Source organism: Micromys minutus, assembly GCF_963924665.1.
Source record: "Micromys minutus genome assembly, chromosome: 24".
In the NCBI taxonomy this organism is placed as follows: Eukaryota; Metazoa; Chordata; class Mammalia; order Rodentia; family Muridae; genus Micromys; species Micromys minutus.
The window spans coordinates 46,668,875-46,686,828 of NC_137959.1; the positions used below are offsets into that span (position 1 = coordinate 46,668,875).

Below are 17,954 nucleotides of genomic sequence, written 5' to 3' on the forward strand. Positions count from 1 at the left end.
GCTGTGAAAACTGAAGGCTAGATGAAGGTGCTTTCACATAGACTCACCTTGGGTTTAAATGGGCATGGAGTCCATGTGCAAGGAAAGTGGACAGGCACTCATCCTTTCTGATCTTTTTAGTACATCCTGTATTCCCAACATAAGTGCAAATTTAGGGGCTCTAAGAAAACCCCAAGATGATCACTAATTTCATTCTGAGGGGCTCACCCTCATCAGTATATGAATCTAGGGTGCAGTTCTGTCATGGGGACAGGCATTTGAGTCTAAGAACCATACAAAGTCACTGAAACACCCTGTGTGGCTCTGTCTCCAAATTCCCCAGATCATGCACGCATCTATTCCCAGGGCCTAGAGCAGTCACTGCACTGGCCCACAAGTGACAGACAGGCCCTCTGACAGCATCTGCTGCTTTGGGAAGCTAGAGGGGTTCCTGCCTGTTGAAATCAGCAGTGCCACTGAACAGTGATCCGGGCTGTGGACTGGGGTGGGCAGGCGTCAGCTCTGTCAGCTGCACTCACCTGCCACATGTCAACACACCCATGCTGCTGGCGGAGCTAAGCTGTCACCAGACAGGTGCTGGCCTTGAACTCACCAGGTAGCCCAGGATGAATGAGCCTCGGATCCTCCTGCCTCTGCCTCAGTGCTGAAATTACAGGCGTACATTATCATGCAGTGTTTATAGTGTTAGGGATTGGACTCAGGGCTTCTAAGCCTGTCCCCAGCTTTAAAAACTGTTATTAAAAGTGTATATAAACCTGGAGCACTTACTGCTCTTCCACTGGACCTGAGTTCATATCCTGCCACCTATGTTGGGTGGCCCAGACACCTGCTACTCCAGCTCCAGGGCTCTAACACCCTCTTTTCACCACCAAGACACACACGCTCACAGGATTGAGTGAATAAGCCTGGAGTGGTAACACTTTCTCTGCACGTGAGGCAACAGCAACAGGATCCTTGAGTTCAAGACCAACCTGATCTATATAGACTTCCAATCCTGTTCTAGACTACACAGGCTCTATCTAAAAAGAAAAAGTTAATGGTTGTTTTAAATCTTACTACACAATAAGTCTGCATTTATCACAAAATGATTAGGAGGACTAATGGAAATAGAAATTTACCTGTATTGTTGGGGAGACCACACAGCTTTCCTGGTGGTCAAGTTTGATAGTATTTATCTAAATAAGAAAGGATAGTTTGCTCTCTAGGATTTGGTCCATGTCACAGCAAATGCACCAAGAAGGAAGGCATCATGGGTAAGTACAGAACCCACTCTGGAATCAGCCAGCACGCCAAGTTACAAGGCTGAGCAGAAGAGGCGGACCGTGGACATCTGACATCATTGTCCCTGCATCAGCAGTGGCAGGAGGGACCTGGACCCATAAGGCCATTTCTTCTGCCACAGTCAAATCTGCTGCTAGAGACTGAAGGAACTGAAAGGCCAGGAGAAGCTCCACCATTGGAGACATCTGCAGCTTACCGTAGATAGGTTAATGTACATAACAACAAAAGGGACAGTTTGGCACAGCAGTACCTAGACATGAGTTATATACATGGTATTCCAAGAAATAAGATAAACAAGGAAATGCACACACATCTATCCATACCTATAACTTTTACTGGAAGTTGGTCCCCCCCCCCCCCCCGAGATTTATTAGCTATAAGTCCACTGCAGTTGTCTTCAGACACCAGAAGAGGGCATCAGATCCCATTACAGATGGTTGTGAGCCACCATGTGCTTGCTGGGAATTGAACTCAGGACCTCTGGAAGAGCAGTCAGTGCTCTTAACCACTGAGCCATCTCTTCAGCCTTTCCTGGAAATTTTTAAAGTTTTAAATTTTTCCATGATACATGTCCATGTGTGCACTGCCCCAGGCCAGAAGCAGGTGTCATTTGCTGAAGGTGGACTAATGATCTTGAACCCATCTGAGCAGCAAGTTCCTTAAGCACTTGCTACCTCTTTCTGGTATCCTTATCTTCCTCCTTTGCTTTTTTGTTCTTTGGTGACAGTCTCTATGTAGTACTAGTTGTCCTGGAATTCATTATGTTGACAAAGCTAGCCTCAAACTCAGATCTGCCTGCCTCCTCCTCCCAAGTGCTGGGGATTGAATGGTGTACCCAGAGGCCTGGCTCTTTTTTTCATGGGGGGGGGGGGGTCTCACTAGGTAACCCTGGCTACCCAGAGATCCCCTTGCTTCTGCCTCTTGAATCCTGGAATTAAAAATGTCTGTCATCACACCCAGCTGGGAATACTTCATTAGTATTGACATATGTAAAAAGCATTCACAGCTTCCAGAAAGTGAAAGTCAACTATAAAGACTGCTCCATCTCAGGAAAACCCCAGGGAACTACAAGTACAGAAAAGATGTTTTGAAACATTTGAGTGAATGAAGCAAGAAAGGAATTGTGTAAGTTCTGGAGGAGGATGCACACAAGGCTTGTCAGGGTCCCCTGGCAGACTGCTGCTGCTCTCCCATGCTCCCTTCCGAGCTTGGCAGTTCCCGTATGCAGGTGTCCTGGACACAGACTCTTCTCACATTTGCCCATAGATCATGCCTCCCGTTCTTTTCACATCACTATCTGCCAGTAGTTCTAAGAAATTGCCACATTTGAAAGTATACTGTGGGTGTTTCTGCTGTACTTAGCTGTTTTTGTTAACTTTGTCCTATTTTTAAACATAATGACAGGCAACTTGAAGCTCAGCATTTGATCTTTAACTGTACAGTGGCTTCTTTTCTACCCACTGGTGTGATGACGCTTGCCTCAAGTCAGTGATCTACGGGTAGCATAAAACTTGGCTTTTAAAATCTCACCTTGTACATTTGAAATTTCCCACTCAAGGATATCCTAAAAATCTGGTGTTTTCTGGGGCCTAGATTGTGGCTTCAAGTACTTGTAAGGCCCTGGGTTTCATCCCCAGTATCCTCAAAACTTCATTTCTTTACACTTTTGACACTATGGAAAATACTTAAAATTATCTTATAGGTCTCTGTCCTTCCCACATAAATAGAAGAAAGAACTTAAGAATGGTAAATAGAAATAATTGGAGAAGCCAGGTGGTGGAGGCTCCTGCTCTATAATCCCAGTGTTCCGGAGGCAGAGACAGCTGGAGCTCTGAGTTTAAGGCCATCCTGGACTACAGAGAGAGTTCCAGGAGAGCCAAGGCTCCACAGAGAAACCCTGCCTTGGGGGGAAAAAAGGGATAAAAACAATAGAAGCTTTTAATTGGAGGCAGACAGATCTCTAAGTCCAATGCCAGCCTGATCTACATCAAGAATTCTAGGCTAGGCAGGACCAAAATGAGACCCTGTCTCAAAATAAGTAATAATCATAAAATGCAAACCTATCCAGTGTGAGAATGCTGTAAAGGTTTAGGTTGTTCCTCACAGTAAATGATCTTCTGCAGCAAGCCCCAGCTTCTGCAATAGCAGGTGCAAGACAGTTGTGCTGGGAATCATGGCAGTATCTGGAGCAAAACTGACTGAGCACTTAAGTGACAGGAGGCTCCCATCAGAGGCTGAACTGTCTAATGGAAATTAACCCAGTCTGTGATCCCTGGTCTATGCAGTTTGCTTTAAAGCAAGTAAAAGGTGATGATGTTGAAGCAGCATGCCAGCACGCATGAACGACCACTGCTGGACAATCCTTCAGGCTTTAGACTGGAAACATGAGTCAGAGGAGGACAGTGAATACTAAGTATCTGGTACCCAAAGAGGATCCAGTCCATTTCCTGCCCACATTTCCCAGACTGCATTCCCTCAGCTACACAGAGGAACACATTAGCTCATTCTTAGCAGAATAAAATTCTCTACTTCCATTTCCATAAAGATACAGCCATTTATTACATGGGAAACACGTTAGCATTCTTACAGCTCTGCACCAGAAGAGTTCTCCACACAGCAGGTTTCATATATTAAACTCCAAGTGGCACCAAATAATCATCACAACCACACAATTCTATGAAATTCAAGTTTCCAGTGATCTTAAGAGAAATTAGTATATTTGTTTGACTGGGACATCCAGTTATGGTCATTTGGAAAATTCTAAATAAGCAAGGCATAGTGGAACACAACTTTAACCCAAGCACTTGGGAAGCAGAGGCAGGAGGATCTCTGTGAGTTCAAGGCCAGCTTGGTCTTCATAGAGAGACCCTGTCATTTAAAACAACAAACCCTAACATGGAAAAAGTGAAAATCTGTAATGATAATCTCACTGATCTTTCTATGTATGGAGAGCTTTAAAAAAGGGAGAGAGGAAAGAAAATGTTGGAGTTAATTAAGCCAAAGAGTTTTAGCAACCCTGAATCACTACAGAAGCCATTTGGGGTTTTACATAATTTTATGGCTTGCTACTACCTTTTTTATTCAGACAAGAAATAGCCTTTAAAACCAAAGGACATAAAAACATGACATCATGGACAAAACCTAAAGCTCGAGCTGTGGAAAAATGGGTCTCAGCAGACACGTTAACAGAACCTGAAGATAACCAGCAGAACTCAGCTTAGACAGTTTAGGGGTTCCCACCCTTTACCAAACAACCTGAAGTAAGTATTACAATCTGGAATTCTCTTAAAAGTTATTCTTAAGGCAAGGTCTCTCTACAGAGCCCCTAGCTGTCCTGGAATTCACTTTGTTGATCAGGCTGGCCTTGAACTCAGAAATCCACCTGCCCCAACCTCAGTACTCTGATTAAAAGTGTGCACCAGCATGCCAGGCTCTTCCTTTTTAAAATGCAGCACAGCATTTGAGGAGTCACAGCAGGTCCCTTCCCTGTGCTTGAGGTGTGTCCTCTCCTCTCAGTTACTAAGTTACAGGACCTATCAGGTGCTGCAGTGGATAGGGTGCTTGCCTAGCATGCGCAGAGTCAGGGTTCATTCTCTAATGCACCACAATTGGCACTGTGGCACATACCTGTAATCCCAGCCCTTGGGAAGTGGTCAGGAGGATTAGAAATTCAAGGTCATCCTTGGCTACAAAGCCAGCTCAAAACCAGTCTGGGCTGAAACCTACCTCAAGAAAACCAAAAACAAATCTCTGGCATTCTTAAGGCGTGACATTGCATTCTTTTTTTAACTCCTAATCTACAGACACCCAGAACTCTCAGTAATAACCCAAATAGGGAGTTCTGTATTTGCCAGAAGTCTCAGTGACTCCAAACCCAGGTGTCTGCAGGGCCTGGAGTCACCCACCTACTGCAAGGATCCTTGGTGTGGCTTTTCAGCAAGACTCACTTCCTGAACATAGCTAAATGTGTTGCAGCAGCAAATCCATTCAGCTCTGGAATATGTGAAAAATTCAATGTAGTCCTTGTGATGCCCCCCCCCCCAAAGGTGCATCTAATTAGCCTGCAAAGTTTTACAAAGGCTTGATTCCACACACTACAAACACTGAAGAATCTGGGGCCCACTTATTCAAATTTATCCCAAGCCAATTTTCCCACCTCATTTCCTTCCAAGTTGTTTCAGGAGTACGGGGCACAGGTGCACTACACAGCACTGACCATTAAGAAGCCATACTGTTGAACTGGGATGCTTCACAATATACTTAAACCCTGTGGACTTACATATTTTTCTAGGCAGCACAGACGTGCAATGTTCCTGGATGGGCGACGTTGAAAAGCGTTTCAGGTTAAAGAGTAATGCTCCTGTGTGACCATACACACCTTAAAGAGTTTAGAAAAAAGCATGGTATGTGCTCTAATAATCCCAATACTGGGGGCAGGGGTGAGTGGCACTTAGCACATTACCTTTCTTCTTTTGACTGAATTTTTAAGAGGGCACTTTTATATGCTGTTTGTGTCTCTGAGGAATGTGCTGACATTGTATAATGTAAACACACACACACACACACACACACACACACACACACACGGCACACCAGAGCCTCAGACCACAGAAGTGGTGCTCTCAGGATTCACCCGCCGGAGTCTGGATGCATTCCGCAGGTCCTGTAGCTGCTTGGCAGGCTTCCCCACACCTTCCTCAAACCTCCTCTCCACCACTGGGAGGACAGTTTCATAAAGAAAGGATGCATTCTGCCTGATGAAGGCCTTTTTCTCTGGGTCCTGCTCACATCGCAGGCTGTAGTCCACGTGCTGCACTGCAACCAGTATGATTTCTACCAGACTCTCCAGGAGCACCATGTGTAGCTCTGGGAAGTATAGTTTCAATGCCTCCTCCAGGAAGCCCATGGTCTGCTTGGTGAAGGCGACCACTGTGTAGCTCAGGTTCACCCAGCAGTCATCTCCCGTATACTGCTCAAAGTTACTCACCCCGCAACTTCTCATCTCCTCCTTGAGCTTGCCCAGGGCCTCGGGAGTCATGAGGTTCATCCGACGCCACATTTCCTCCGAGTTTCGGTGCTTGGTGGCTTCAATGATAATCTCCTTGTAACTGTGCAAGGCCCCCTGGATGTCCTTCACCAGGAGGGCGTGGATGATGAAGGTGAGGTCCAGCCCAATCTCTCCCAGCTGCTGGCAGTGCTCCTTGGCCACCTTCACACACTCAGCAGCAGTGGATAGGCTCTCCTTGCTGTCAAAAACCTGCTTGCTGAAAGCATCCACGAACATGCCCATTGCAGACCTTGCCCAGACCACAAAGGCAGAGTAGCAGCCACTGTCCGTGCCTGCAAAGTCTGTCTCGAACTCCCTCGCCGTCTCTAGGAGGCTGGTGAAGAAGACGTGGCACAGCTTGTGAATGTAGAGCAGAGTGGCACCCTCAATTCGGAGCTGGCGGATGGCAGTGTGCACCGCCGCTGCCCTGTTCCTCAGAAACAGCTCGCAAGCCTTTGTGCACTGGCCCAGCCGGATCAGCTGGGACACAGCCCTTCGAGTAGCCTTAGGGCCACCCCTCAGAGAGCGATCCGGGGAGAGCTCAAACACAAGCACCTCTGTGAGCTGTCGCACTCGTTCATCCACTTTGGCCCTCAGCTCTTTCACAGGAGGTGGGCTGGGCTTATCTTCCAGGTAGTGATTTAATTTGTCCAGCAAGTCCACAGCACCCTCAAAGTCCCTCTGTGCAATACAAACATCCAGGTCTTCGGGCAACTCCTGAATCCACTCCATGGAAAGGTCAACCTTTTCCTCCTCCGCCTCGGGGGTGGCCAGTTCTTCATCATCCTCATCCTCAAATGGGTTGCTGCCCTTGGAAGTGACTGGTGGTGGCGCACGCAGGGCTGCTGCCTCCTCCTGCTCCCGCCTCCTCTTGTCGCTGAGCGCCCTCTTGGTTTCCTCCAGCACTTCCAGCCACTCCCGTTTAATCTTGGCATTTTCCGCCTGAAAGATTCGGCTCTCCGGGAACATGAGCAGCTTGAACATGTCTTTCATAGGTGGATTGTCTTTGACGTTGACCACCGCCAGGCGGTCCAGCGGGTAGAGTGCGTTGTAGCGGTACATGCCTCGCCGTTGTGGCAGCCAGGTGGCCACCAGCAGACAGTCGTTCATCAGGAAGCCGTGCACGCGCTGCAGCTGGGCCATGTGGTCCGCCTCGTATTCCACCAGGTCCCCGTTGTACACCAGGTACTGACCTGGCGTCTCCAGCAGGTCCCTGCAGCCTTCCACCTTCTCCAGCAGCGTAGTGAGAGTTCGCTGTTTGCCTTCCTCGCCCGTCCCGGGACCCTCGCGAGGGACGCCCACTGACCCCGGCAGGAAGCCCGCCTGGGCCGCCCCGCGCTCCCGCGGCCCCGCGCCCGCCGCGTCCTCACCCGCGGAGGCGCCCGCGGCGGCGGCGGGCAGCAGCGCCAGCGGGATGCTCTCCAGACTGCTCTTCTGCTCCGTCAGCAGGTGGCTCAGCTGGTACATCTCGCTCTCCAAGTAGGAGATCTCGCGCGCCGTCTCGATGAACTGCCGGTAGTTCTGGTAGACGTTGCGCTTCAGGTTCTGCGCCGTCTCCTCCGCCAGCGCCTGCACCCGCTGTCGGTGCTCCTGTAGGTCGCGGTCGCCGTCCGACTGCTGCGACAGTTGCTTCACGTACAGCCGCGCCTCGAAGCTCCCCGACTCCAGCTGCCTCCGCAGGCGGCTCGCCCCGCTGTCCGACATGGCTGCCACCCGCCCTGCTCCCGCGGCCCGTTGTGGCTGTCACTCGCCGCCTCCGGCCCCACCCGAGCCCGGTGGAGAAGGCGGCGGAGGAAGCGGGGCGGAAGCAACACCCAAACGCCTGCGCCGGGGTCGAGGGCTGCATTGCGCCTGTGCCAGAGTCGAGACTCTCACACTGCGCCTGCGCCCGAGGTGGAGTGCGGACGACGCGCTTGCGCGAAAACGGCAGCGACTCAAGGCGCGTGCGCGAACGAGCCAGTACGGAAGTCAGAGGAGGGTCGAGCACGGACCAGACTTGACGTGAGGCGTTGGACTTTAGCAGTAGTCTAGAGACAACTGGCTTCCTGAAGCCGTCCCTAGCCCGAGCCCAGCGTTCCTAAGCCTGTGCCCGCGGGGCAGAGCCGAGCCACCTTCGGTTAGGCGTTCGAGGCGAACCCGCGCGCCCTCCCTGACAGCCGGGCCGGGAGGTCTCGCGAGACCCGTGCGCCGCACGAGCCCGACCGGCGTCTTGGGAGCGACTGAGGTGGGAGTAGCGGGATGGACGAGGATCTTGTGGTCGCGCTGCGGCTGCAGGAGGAGTGGGACTTGCAGGTGGCGCGGCGCGCGGCGGCAGCGCGGGAGCCCGTGTCGTTGGTGGACGCGTCCTGGGAGCTGGTGGACCCCACCCCGGACCTGCAGGCGCTCTTCCTGCAGTTTAACGATCGCTTCTTCTGGGGTCAGCTGGAGGCCGTGGAGGTGAAGTGGAGTGTGCGCATGACACTGTGAGTGCGCCCACGAACGGCTCGGAACGTAGAGAAGGGGGAAGCCGCTGAGTTGTCGTTGGTGTCCCCGCCTCGCGGTTCACGGAGAGGTCACCGGAAGACGTGCCTACACCCCAGGCCCAACGGCCCTCAGAGACGTGCCAGCAGGATCCCTTATCTACCCATTGAGTTTGAGAAATCCTAGTCTAGATAGTAATCTGCCCTGCACACATACCGTTGTATCTTAGCCTGAGATAAAGCAGGCTAAGATGTAGTGTACTTCTAACCTCACACCAGCCCTGTGACCCTTTTGGGAGAAGTGCCCGTGCAGAGCAGAGAGGCAACAGTGAGTGAGGGTGAGCAAGTGTTAACTCTGCAGCCAAGTGTCCCACTCAGGAAAGCCATCCTCCATCAGGCACTTTTTCCTATGAACTGCCCAGAACTGGTAAGGAATCGCTTTCTTTTTTGAGACAGAACCTCACTATGTATCTGTGGCTGTCCTGGAATTCCCTCTAGACCAGGCTGGCTTGGAACTTGGAGATCCTCCAGTATCTGCTTCCCACGAGTTGGGATTAAAGGGTTTGGTTTTCTGTCTCCTTTGTGTATTTGGTGAACCTAATCCATTGTTGTGACTGTTTTCCAGGTGTGCTGGGATCTGCACCTATGAAGGGAGAGGAGGCATGTGCTCCATCCGTCTCAGTGAACCCCTGTTAAAACTGAGACCAAGAAAGGACCTTGTAGAGGTATTCTTTGCATAAGCCTAGTAGTTCTCAACTCATTGACTTCTTTTTATTTACTTATTTTTTTAAAGGTGGGCTCTTGATACTAGCCCACACTGTCTTCAACCACAAGATCCTCTTGCTTCCACCATTTCTATCCAGGATATTTTGTTGATTTTGAGAGACTGAGTCTCTGTTCCTTAGGATGGCCATGGTCTTAATGCTTCTCTTGCCTCAGCCTCCCCAGTGACCTGCATTCAAGTACCCAGCTATTTTGGGGTGGGGGTTGATGGTGAGGGAGGCAGAGCCTGATGTGGCCAAGCTGATCTCAAACTCCTGAGCCTTCTGCCTCCACCTTGAGTCTGGGATCACATGTAGGCATCATGCCCAGTGACCATTCACACCTGGGCTGCTTGCTCTTTGGTATTGGCATTTCCATGTTGGCATCTAGAGTCTGTGTAGTAGGGTTTTGAATCTATCAGGATTTTGAAATTTCTGTGTTGTGGGATTCACCAACCTTTTGGGTTTGGGTTGGTAGTTAAATGGGTCTTTTACTTTTATTATTATTATTTATTTCGTGTATATGAGTACACTATTGCTGTCTTCAGACACACCAGAAGAGGGCATCAGATCCCATTACAGATGGTTGTGAGCCACCATGTGCTTGCTGGGATTTGAACTCAGGACCTCTGGAAGAGCAGTCAGTGCTCTTAACCACTGAGCCATCTTTCCAGCCCTAAATGGGTTTTCTTGAGCAATGTTAATTCCATGAAGAGGATTGTTTACTGGGTTCTGCAGAGCTTGGACTATTATATGTAAAGGTTTGTACTTGGGTCTGCAGAAGGCTAAGACTACAGGTTAAGAAAGAGAATTCTTGACTATTTCTATGTTATGTTTTATTTTACTTGTATTTTATGCTCATTGTAACTAGTAAGATTTCAATGCATATTATCAAACCTTTAAAAAAAATCAAGTACTGACAAAAATATACTTATATAGTTTTATGCAAAATGCTTTTAAAAGAGTAATGGAATGGTTAAAAAAAAAAGAAAGAGAATTCATTTTATCTTCAGACTTGCCCAAGAAAATTAATATGCTGGTTTTCTGTTTCAGACTCTTTTGCATGAAATGATACATGCCTACTTATTTGTCACTAATAATGATAAAGATCGGGAAGGACACGGCCCAGAGTTCTGTAAACATATGCATCGAATCAACCAACTAACAGGAGCCAACATAACGGTATACTGAGCCACACAGGTTTGGGGATCAGGCAGGACCAGGGTCTTGCTGTGTAGACCAGTCTTGCCTCAAATTCACAATTCTAAGTCGGCCTCCTAAATGGTGGGATTATGGATATGCACCGCCAAGCCCATAGAGGCTGGTAAAGTAAACTAGATAAAAACAGATTTTCAGCCTTGAACAAGAGCCCTACTGTCTGGGCTCTAGGGGTGGGGTGGCTAGGGAGCCTGTAGGCCTCTTCATTAAGGCTTCCAGCAACTGCAGGTCAGCACTGCAGGCATGCATTATACTTTCTGGACCTTCAGGAGTAACTCCAGCTCATTCTAAATCCACATCTGTGACAGTCCCTCATCGTCCCAACAGAAACAATGTTGGAGGAGATTGGGCTAAGGTGTGCTGTCCCTACACTAGGGTCATGCTTGAATCACTGAACTCTCTGAAAGTATCAGTTGCTATGCAGTGATGTGATAGCAGTGCCTGCTTTTGAGATCTTGACAGGAAGGATGTGCAGTGTCTTAGCGCCCTGAGCACTAATTAAATGTTAACTGGGGTTTTGTGTGCTTCCTTAGGAAGGATCTGCCTTTTTTTATCATTTCTAGGAACTCAAGGAAATGTGTGTGCTTTCTAACATTTCCCTTTTTGTTTAGTTTTATTTTCTATGGGCCTTGATGCTTTGCTTGCATGTGTGTCTATGAAACGGTGTCAGATCCCCTGGGACTGGAGTTACAGATGGTTGTGAGCTGCATTTGTGGTTGCTGGCAATCAAACCCAGGGTCCTCTGGAAGAGTACCCAGAGCTCTTAACTGCTGAGCCATCTCTCCAGCCCCATGGTCTCAGGTCTTTCTCCCTGTTGGCAGCTTATTAAGGTGCTGTGGTAGACCTCTTCAGATCTAGCTTTTAATGATGTTGTTCACTCTGCAACATTTGCCTTCATGGAGGTATTTTCTGGCTGTGGTTTTTTTCCCACCAAGATCTTTTGTTTCATATGCTAATATCTTTACACTGTAGGAAGTTTTAGATGACCCGATGTTTCCCATTATAGTGAACTTTTGAAAAGAAACTAAATATAGTAGCTGTTCCCAAATAGAACTTTTTAGAAATGTCTGAGAAATGTAGTATCTCAAAAGAAACAAGGAGACTCCTTGGATAAAAAGTAGTTAGGTCACCTGACTTGTCTGTCCTCTGTGCAGGTACACCACTCTTTCCATGATGAGGTGGCTGAGTACCGCCGGCACTGGTGGCGCTGCAATGGGCCCTGCCAAAACAGGCGGCCCTACTATGGCTATGTGAAGCGCGCTACCAACAGGGCGCCCTCTGCTCACGACTACTGGTGGGCTGACCACCAGAGAACTTGTGGAGGCACCTACATAAAAATCAAGGAGCCAGACAACTATGCAAAGAAAGGCAAAGGAAAGACAAAAGCAGGCAAGCAGCCAGCATCCGCAGTGGAGAATAAAAGTACCTCTCCATCCCATCTCCCAGGTGTGTGAGCCTGGCCAGTGTGCCAGCAAACTGTGGGGAAGGTTAGTGCAGGGGCTACTCCACTATAGGTATTTTCAGGTGTAAGGAACCACACAACATCCACAAAGCAATGGTAGCCAAGTGTGCTTCACTCTGTGTGGAAGGGAGGGAAGGTGAAGAGGTCTCCATTGGCAGTATCTAGGGAGAGTCCAGAGTCCTGACCACCCAGGCCACTAGGCTGGTGCCCTCTGCTAAAGTGGCTTGTGGAGTGTGGCCATCATTGTGTCAGCCTCAAGATCTTCTGAAGAGGCAGCAGTTACTTAAGTTAATGCTTCCCCTTGCAAGGTTGTCAGTTTGTGTCAGCCTTGGGAGCCAAACCGCAGTTCCCAATGTGAAATGCAGTGCGGAGACGGCAGGGACCGGAGAATTGGTTGGTGCAGAAGGACATCATCAGTAGGAAGCTGGTGAGGTGGGGGCAGATGAAAGGAATCAGTACTTTTCTGGGAACCTTCCCTGCTAAGTGTTAGATTCTTTAATCTATGGTTTCTTCCATCCTTCATGTTCTTTCTGTACAGGGCTCTGACTATTGAAGGCTGTTGCCTTGTCTTGTCAGTAGGTGACTACTGCCCCGGTCTCAGAACAAAACAATCCTTCATTTTCCATAGCCACTATTTGCTCAGTGTCTGTCTGTGTGGCAGTGTGTTAAGGAAGTCTTGTCTGTCTCCTTGTAGACAAGCTGTGCAGAGGGGAGGCCCAGCCGCTCATCCCGTTCAGTGGAAAAGGATATGTTCTTGGAGACACGAGCACTTGCCCTTCAGCTGGGAAGCTGAACACCTCACACATGGCTAATGAAGCCAAAGGTCTCTCAAGTCAAGACCATTCAGCAAGTGGCCTGAGGCTCAGTTCCGGTGTTGAAGTGAAATGTGAACAGAATGGTCTCCCAAATAAGATGCCTCATCTTGTCGCCCCTCTTCCCACTGCTAATCACCAAAGTGTCCTGAGCAGCTACTTCCCCAGAGTCTCTGTTGCCAACCAAAAGGCTTTCAGAAATGTGAATGGATCCCCAGTAAAGACTGGGACCACTAGGGATGGCACGAAGCATTCTGCCTCAGCAGGCTCTCAGAGAAAGATTCCTCCTTCCAGTGCAACCCTGAGAAATGTCTCCAAAGTCACGGCACCAGCATCAGCGACTGTGACATCTGCAGCTGGGATATCTGAAACCATATCCCAAGAGGAGAGTGTGTCTGAAGACCAATTCCTGAACAAGCGACCCAGGTTGGAGGACGCGACTGCTTTGAATAATATCAAAGAGCAAACCCAGAGTGGTGGTGGTCTTCAGAACAGTTCACAGCCCACAGCCACCAGCACACCTCGGAGCTCAGGCAGTCAACGACGGCTAGTCCACTGTCCAGTGTGTCAGGGTGTAGTGTTGGAGTCGCAGATTAATGAGCACTTGGACCGCTGCCTGGAAGGCAACAAAACCAACCTCCGACCACGAAGAGTGTGAGGTGGGGTGGGTCCCACACTGCCTGTTGGCTCATGGTAGTGTCACCCAGCAGGTGAAGGACCTGTGGGTTATAGTCTGGCTTACTGCACCGGCACGGTGTCATGTTTTACATACATACAGTGAGCAATTGTAAAGTCTGCGTCTCCATCCAGAAGTGTCCCTGGATGTAATCCCAGATGCTTAGGAAGATGAGGCAGGAGCATCACTCCAGCCCACGACCCTGGGTAATGTAGAGAGCCTCTGTCTCAGGAGCTTACATGTCAGTACTGTGTTCACCCATGCCTTACCAGGAAATGGGCTCTGTTTGTCCTGTATTGTGTGGCTTTATGTACTTCTAGGTTTTTTTTTTTTTTTTTTTTTTTTTTTGTTTCTTTGGTTCTGTTTTGTTCATGAAGATTTTCGGGTACTTATTATCTTTATTTATATGTTCTCAAGATAGTCTTATCAGGAGTCCCACAGCGAATGCCTTTAATGTTACTGTTCCCTATGCTGATGTTAATCTTCTTGAGGTCTGACGCTTTGTTCAGATAGTGAAATAGTAGTTGTCCTAAAAGTACTCAGTTTGTTTTAAATCCTAACAGCAGGTGTGCTTTCTATATTTTAAAAGATTTTACTTCTACATAAAGGTGGTAGCAAGTTTTAAAGACTTTCTATATTTTTAGTAATTTATATTTTAAATATAATATGTATATTTATATAATCTGTCCTACTTTTACTAAAAAGTGGCGGCAGCTTTTAAAGACTCATATTTAAAGAATTTTTCAAGCTCATGACAACTCCTGTTTAAAATCCCAGGACTGGGAGGCTGAGGCAGGGAAATGGCTGTGGGTTTGAAGCTGGAGCTTAGCCTGGGCTTAAGTGCCAATGTGGGCTATAGTGAGACCATGTCTCAAAAAAAGTTTGTTTTTTCTTGTTTTCTTTTTCTTTCTTTGTTCCATCTTTACTTACCAAGCAGTGGTTGCGGAATTGAGAGTAGAGTGAATACGAATGTGCAGTACAGTTGTGGAACGTTAGAACGATTATTTGATGGGGACTTGAGTGAATGGTTTAAAGTTGGTGCTAAAAAAAGCTGCCCAATTCCCTGGAGAGCAGAAAGTGCCTGGGCAGCACTGAACTACGCCGAAGTGAGAGCAGAGGATCACAAACAAGATCTGAGCCCTGGAAGGTTGTGACTTTCCACGTTCGGGCAAGGGACACAGACATCTATTTAGTTTGTTTTGTCTCATGTCTGTCCCTCCACCTTGCTGACTTTGCTACAAGGTGCACAAATCTTGTGAGTGTCGGGGTGAACCTGGCTTGTCTGGTGTTCCCATGTATAACTTCCTCCATTACCTCCCCCCAGGGAGCCTGGGGGTGTCCTGTAGTCGTCCTTCACAGAGCCTACCTTCTCGATCCCCAAAGGTTGTTAACAGAGAGTGCGAAGGTGGCGTCTTTGTTACTGTGGAGGCTTATCTTCCTCTGGTGAATATAAAAAGAGCTAGAAGTCTCCTCACTCCAGTGTCACTGAACCATTGGAAGTGTCCCTGTCAGGAGTGGGACTGTCACAGGTGTCTGTGGTCAGCTGTATCCGACTGAGCTCTTCCCTCCCAGCAGTGTGCCATTGTCGGTTCTCAGCATTCCTGACAGGATGTTAACCTGTCAGACTGAATACCAAGTTTTGATGTATCTTAAAGCGTGAAGTTAAATAGTATTTGTTTATAGGTAAATAGCCATTGAAGTTTTTTGTTCAGATATATGCCATATTTTCACCAATTTAACAGGTTACAGACAATTAAATATTTTTGTGCCAAACTGCATATAGTTCTAGGGCTATGAAGTAAATTAGGTGGTAAGTTGTTCATGCTTTTCAGGAGCTACATCCTCAGTGAGGGAAACATGCAGATTAATATTAGTGCCTTATGATGGTGCTGGGTCAGGGTTTCACTTTGGCACTGTTTTTAGTGAGTTGAGTTAGCTTGTTAAGGAAGGGTAAGGGCCTCAGGCAGAGAGAGAATTGGGCACATCCCATGGAAACACAAGATATTGAGCTGGATGGAATGTGATTGACGGCAGGAAGGTGGGAGGGTGTAGACAGGCCTAGCCAGGCTGAGGGCAGGACTGCACCTGCTGTGTGATAAACACCTATGCAGCCACCAGAGAGCAAGCTGGGTATGCAAAGTGTCCAGGTGTGGTGGCAACACCAGCTTCTGAGCACGGTGAGAACGCTGGAGAGTGGGATGGGATGCGCCCGAGAGCCGTTCTCCTTTGTCATTTTATCAGTGAAGTGTGGACTTAGTTTGTGTTCTCCCTTTGGAAGCAAATTTCTGACCTCACAGTAGAGCTAAAGTTGGTTCAGCTCCACACTGTAGGGCCAAAGCCGAAGGTCCTGTTTCTATAGAATTTGTGCTTACATCCCAGGTCCACACTGGCTAAAAGCAATGTGAGAGACCTTTAGCTTTGGCCAACTGAGCAGACACCTTGACTGGGACTTCTGAGGTAAATGGGAAAACACTAAAACCTCATTCTGTCTTGTTCAAAGCTCTAAAATTGTAGTTTTCTCAAAGCTTTACAGATTTTAAAAATAAACAATGTTTTGATGTAAAGTCATCTATGTGTCTTTCTGGCTTGATTTTTGTGGTGCTGAGGATGGACTCTGGCTCCTTATACAGTTCACAAATTCACATTTGTATGCCTACAGATACATGCAAACATAAGGCCAAGAATGTAATCTCAGCGCTCAGGAGCAGGTTAAGTGCTCTGCCACTAAACTACATGCCTAGACCTTAAAATTACAAAGTGGGCTGCCGACCGCTGTGGTGTTTGGTAGAGCTGAGGGCCTTTCCTCCCCGTACCTTGATATGGAATATTAGACTACACTTACTTTAGCACACAGACTAGAGGAGATGGCTGAGGTCAAGGGGAAGTAAGCTGGGAAGCTGTCTGTCTACAGGTATACATACACACTCCTGTGTGATGCACTCTAGAGTAGACACCAGAGGCTCCCAATGTCCTCAATAAAGATTTAAGATAGGTTTCTGTTGTACTGTATTAAAATAACTTGTGAATAGTTCCAGACCACCAAGAATGTGACCCTGTCTCGAAGACTAACTCATTGTATGCTTACATATCTGTACAAACATAAGGCCAAGAACAGAATCCCAGTACTCGGTGAGGCAAGACTACACTGGTTGGCCCAGAGTGAGTACCTGTCTCCAAAAAGTCACAACTCTTTCTTTATAAAGTAACCTGGGCGCACAGTGGCTTAGTTGAGTGTTTCCATAGCTGCCCAATGGGACCAGAACTAGAAGATGGAGGGTGGTTTCTCCACACACTGGAGAAGCCATATCACTACGGCTTGGATACAACAACGTAAGAGTGGAGCACAGATGTGTGTTTCCTAACTTGTGTCCTAACCCTTCAGGGCAAGTTAATCCTAAGGGCTACATCTCCACTTCCCTGTCGTTACTTCCCTGCCTTCTATCCTTCCTTGGGCATCTGTATCTGGTAGCTTTTTTCAAATAGTTTCTAAGGGTTGGGAACCTGCTCCTGCCACATGGTTAGGCAGAGGACACTTGCAGGACTGTTCTCTCCTAGCACATGGGTTCAGAGTTGGCAGTAAGTGCCTCATCTGTCATCTCAGTGGCCCTTGGTGTTTGACTTTAACTTGATAACTCTTCAGTCTTACTCTGTTCCCACCTACCTCCCTTTCCTGTTTGCTCATTTAGTTCTGAGATTGGGCTACCCCATGCTAATCCAGCTGCCTTGAACTCCCAGGTTGGGCTTGAACCCTCCTTGTAGCTCTAAGCACAGGCATGTGCCACAGTGTGAGACATGGATCTTTAAAAGTGCTACGTTTTATCCAAGAAATGCTTGTTTGAGTGCATTTAGATTTTCTCATACTGTACAGTGAGGACCAACTCTCAAGTTTCCTTTTTTCCCTTTGGAAAGGCTTGATTTTCCTTGCCTTGAAAACGCAGTGGGGCCTCTAGTTGATTGGGCCCCTCTAGTACTGGCCTTCATATGTGAAGTTCTTTCCCAGAAAACATCCAGGATTAAACTCATGTGCTGCCCTGTCCACACTGCAACAGGAAAGATCCAAAGAGATCAGAGAACGCCACCAGGGCAGAGAAGCTAAGACAAGGGAGCTGTGAGATTATAGAGCCTAGGGATGAGGACATTCTAGAGTTTCTAACAGACTCTGCAGCATAAAGAACCAGTGCTGGGACTTCCCAAGAGCCACGCCAGCACTATACCTCACAATCGAAGGCAATGTTTTC

At 48.0% G+C, this 17,954-nt stretch overlaps 2 protein-coding genes across 2 annotated transcripts; one reads left to right on the top strand and one right to left on the bottom strand.

Annotated features, from left to right (window-relative positions):
- Positions 1-3,864: 3,864 nt before the first annotated feature.
- EXOC8 (exocyst complex component 8) lies at positions 3,865-8,145 on the bottom strand. The gene has a single exon (XM_080936923.1). It carries the CDS (start codon positions 8,030-8,032, stop codon positions 5,882-5,884), a length of 2,151 nt encoding a protein of 716 aa, XP_080793049.1. The 5' UTR covers positions 8,033-8,145; the 3' UTR covers positions 3,865-5,881.
- Positions 8,146-8,328: 183 nt separating this feature from the next.
- On the top strand, positions 8,329-16,213 carry SPRTN (SprT-like N-terminal domain). The gene is made up of 5 exons (XM_080937303.1): positions 8,329-8,790; positions 9,413-9,512; positions 10,602-10,730; positions 11,921-12,212; positions 12,923-16,213. The coding sequence occupies exons 1-5, from the start codon at positions 8,567-8,569 to the stop codon at positions 13,696-13,698; spliced, it is 1,521 nt and encodes a 506-aa protein (XP_080793429.1). The 5' UTR covers positions 8,329-8,566; the 3' UTR covers positions 13,699-16,213.
- The last annotated feature ends 1,741 nt before the right edge of the window (positions 16,214-17,954 follow it).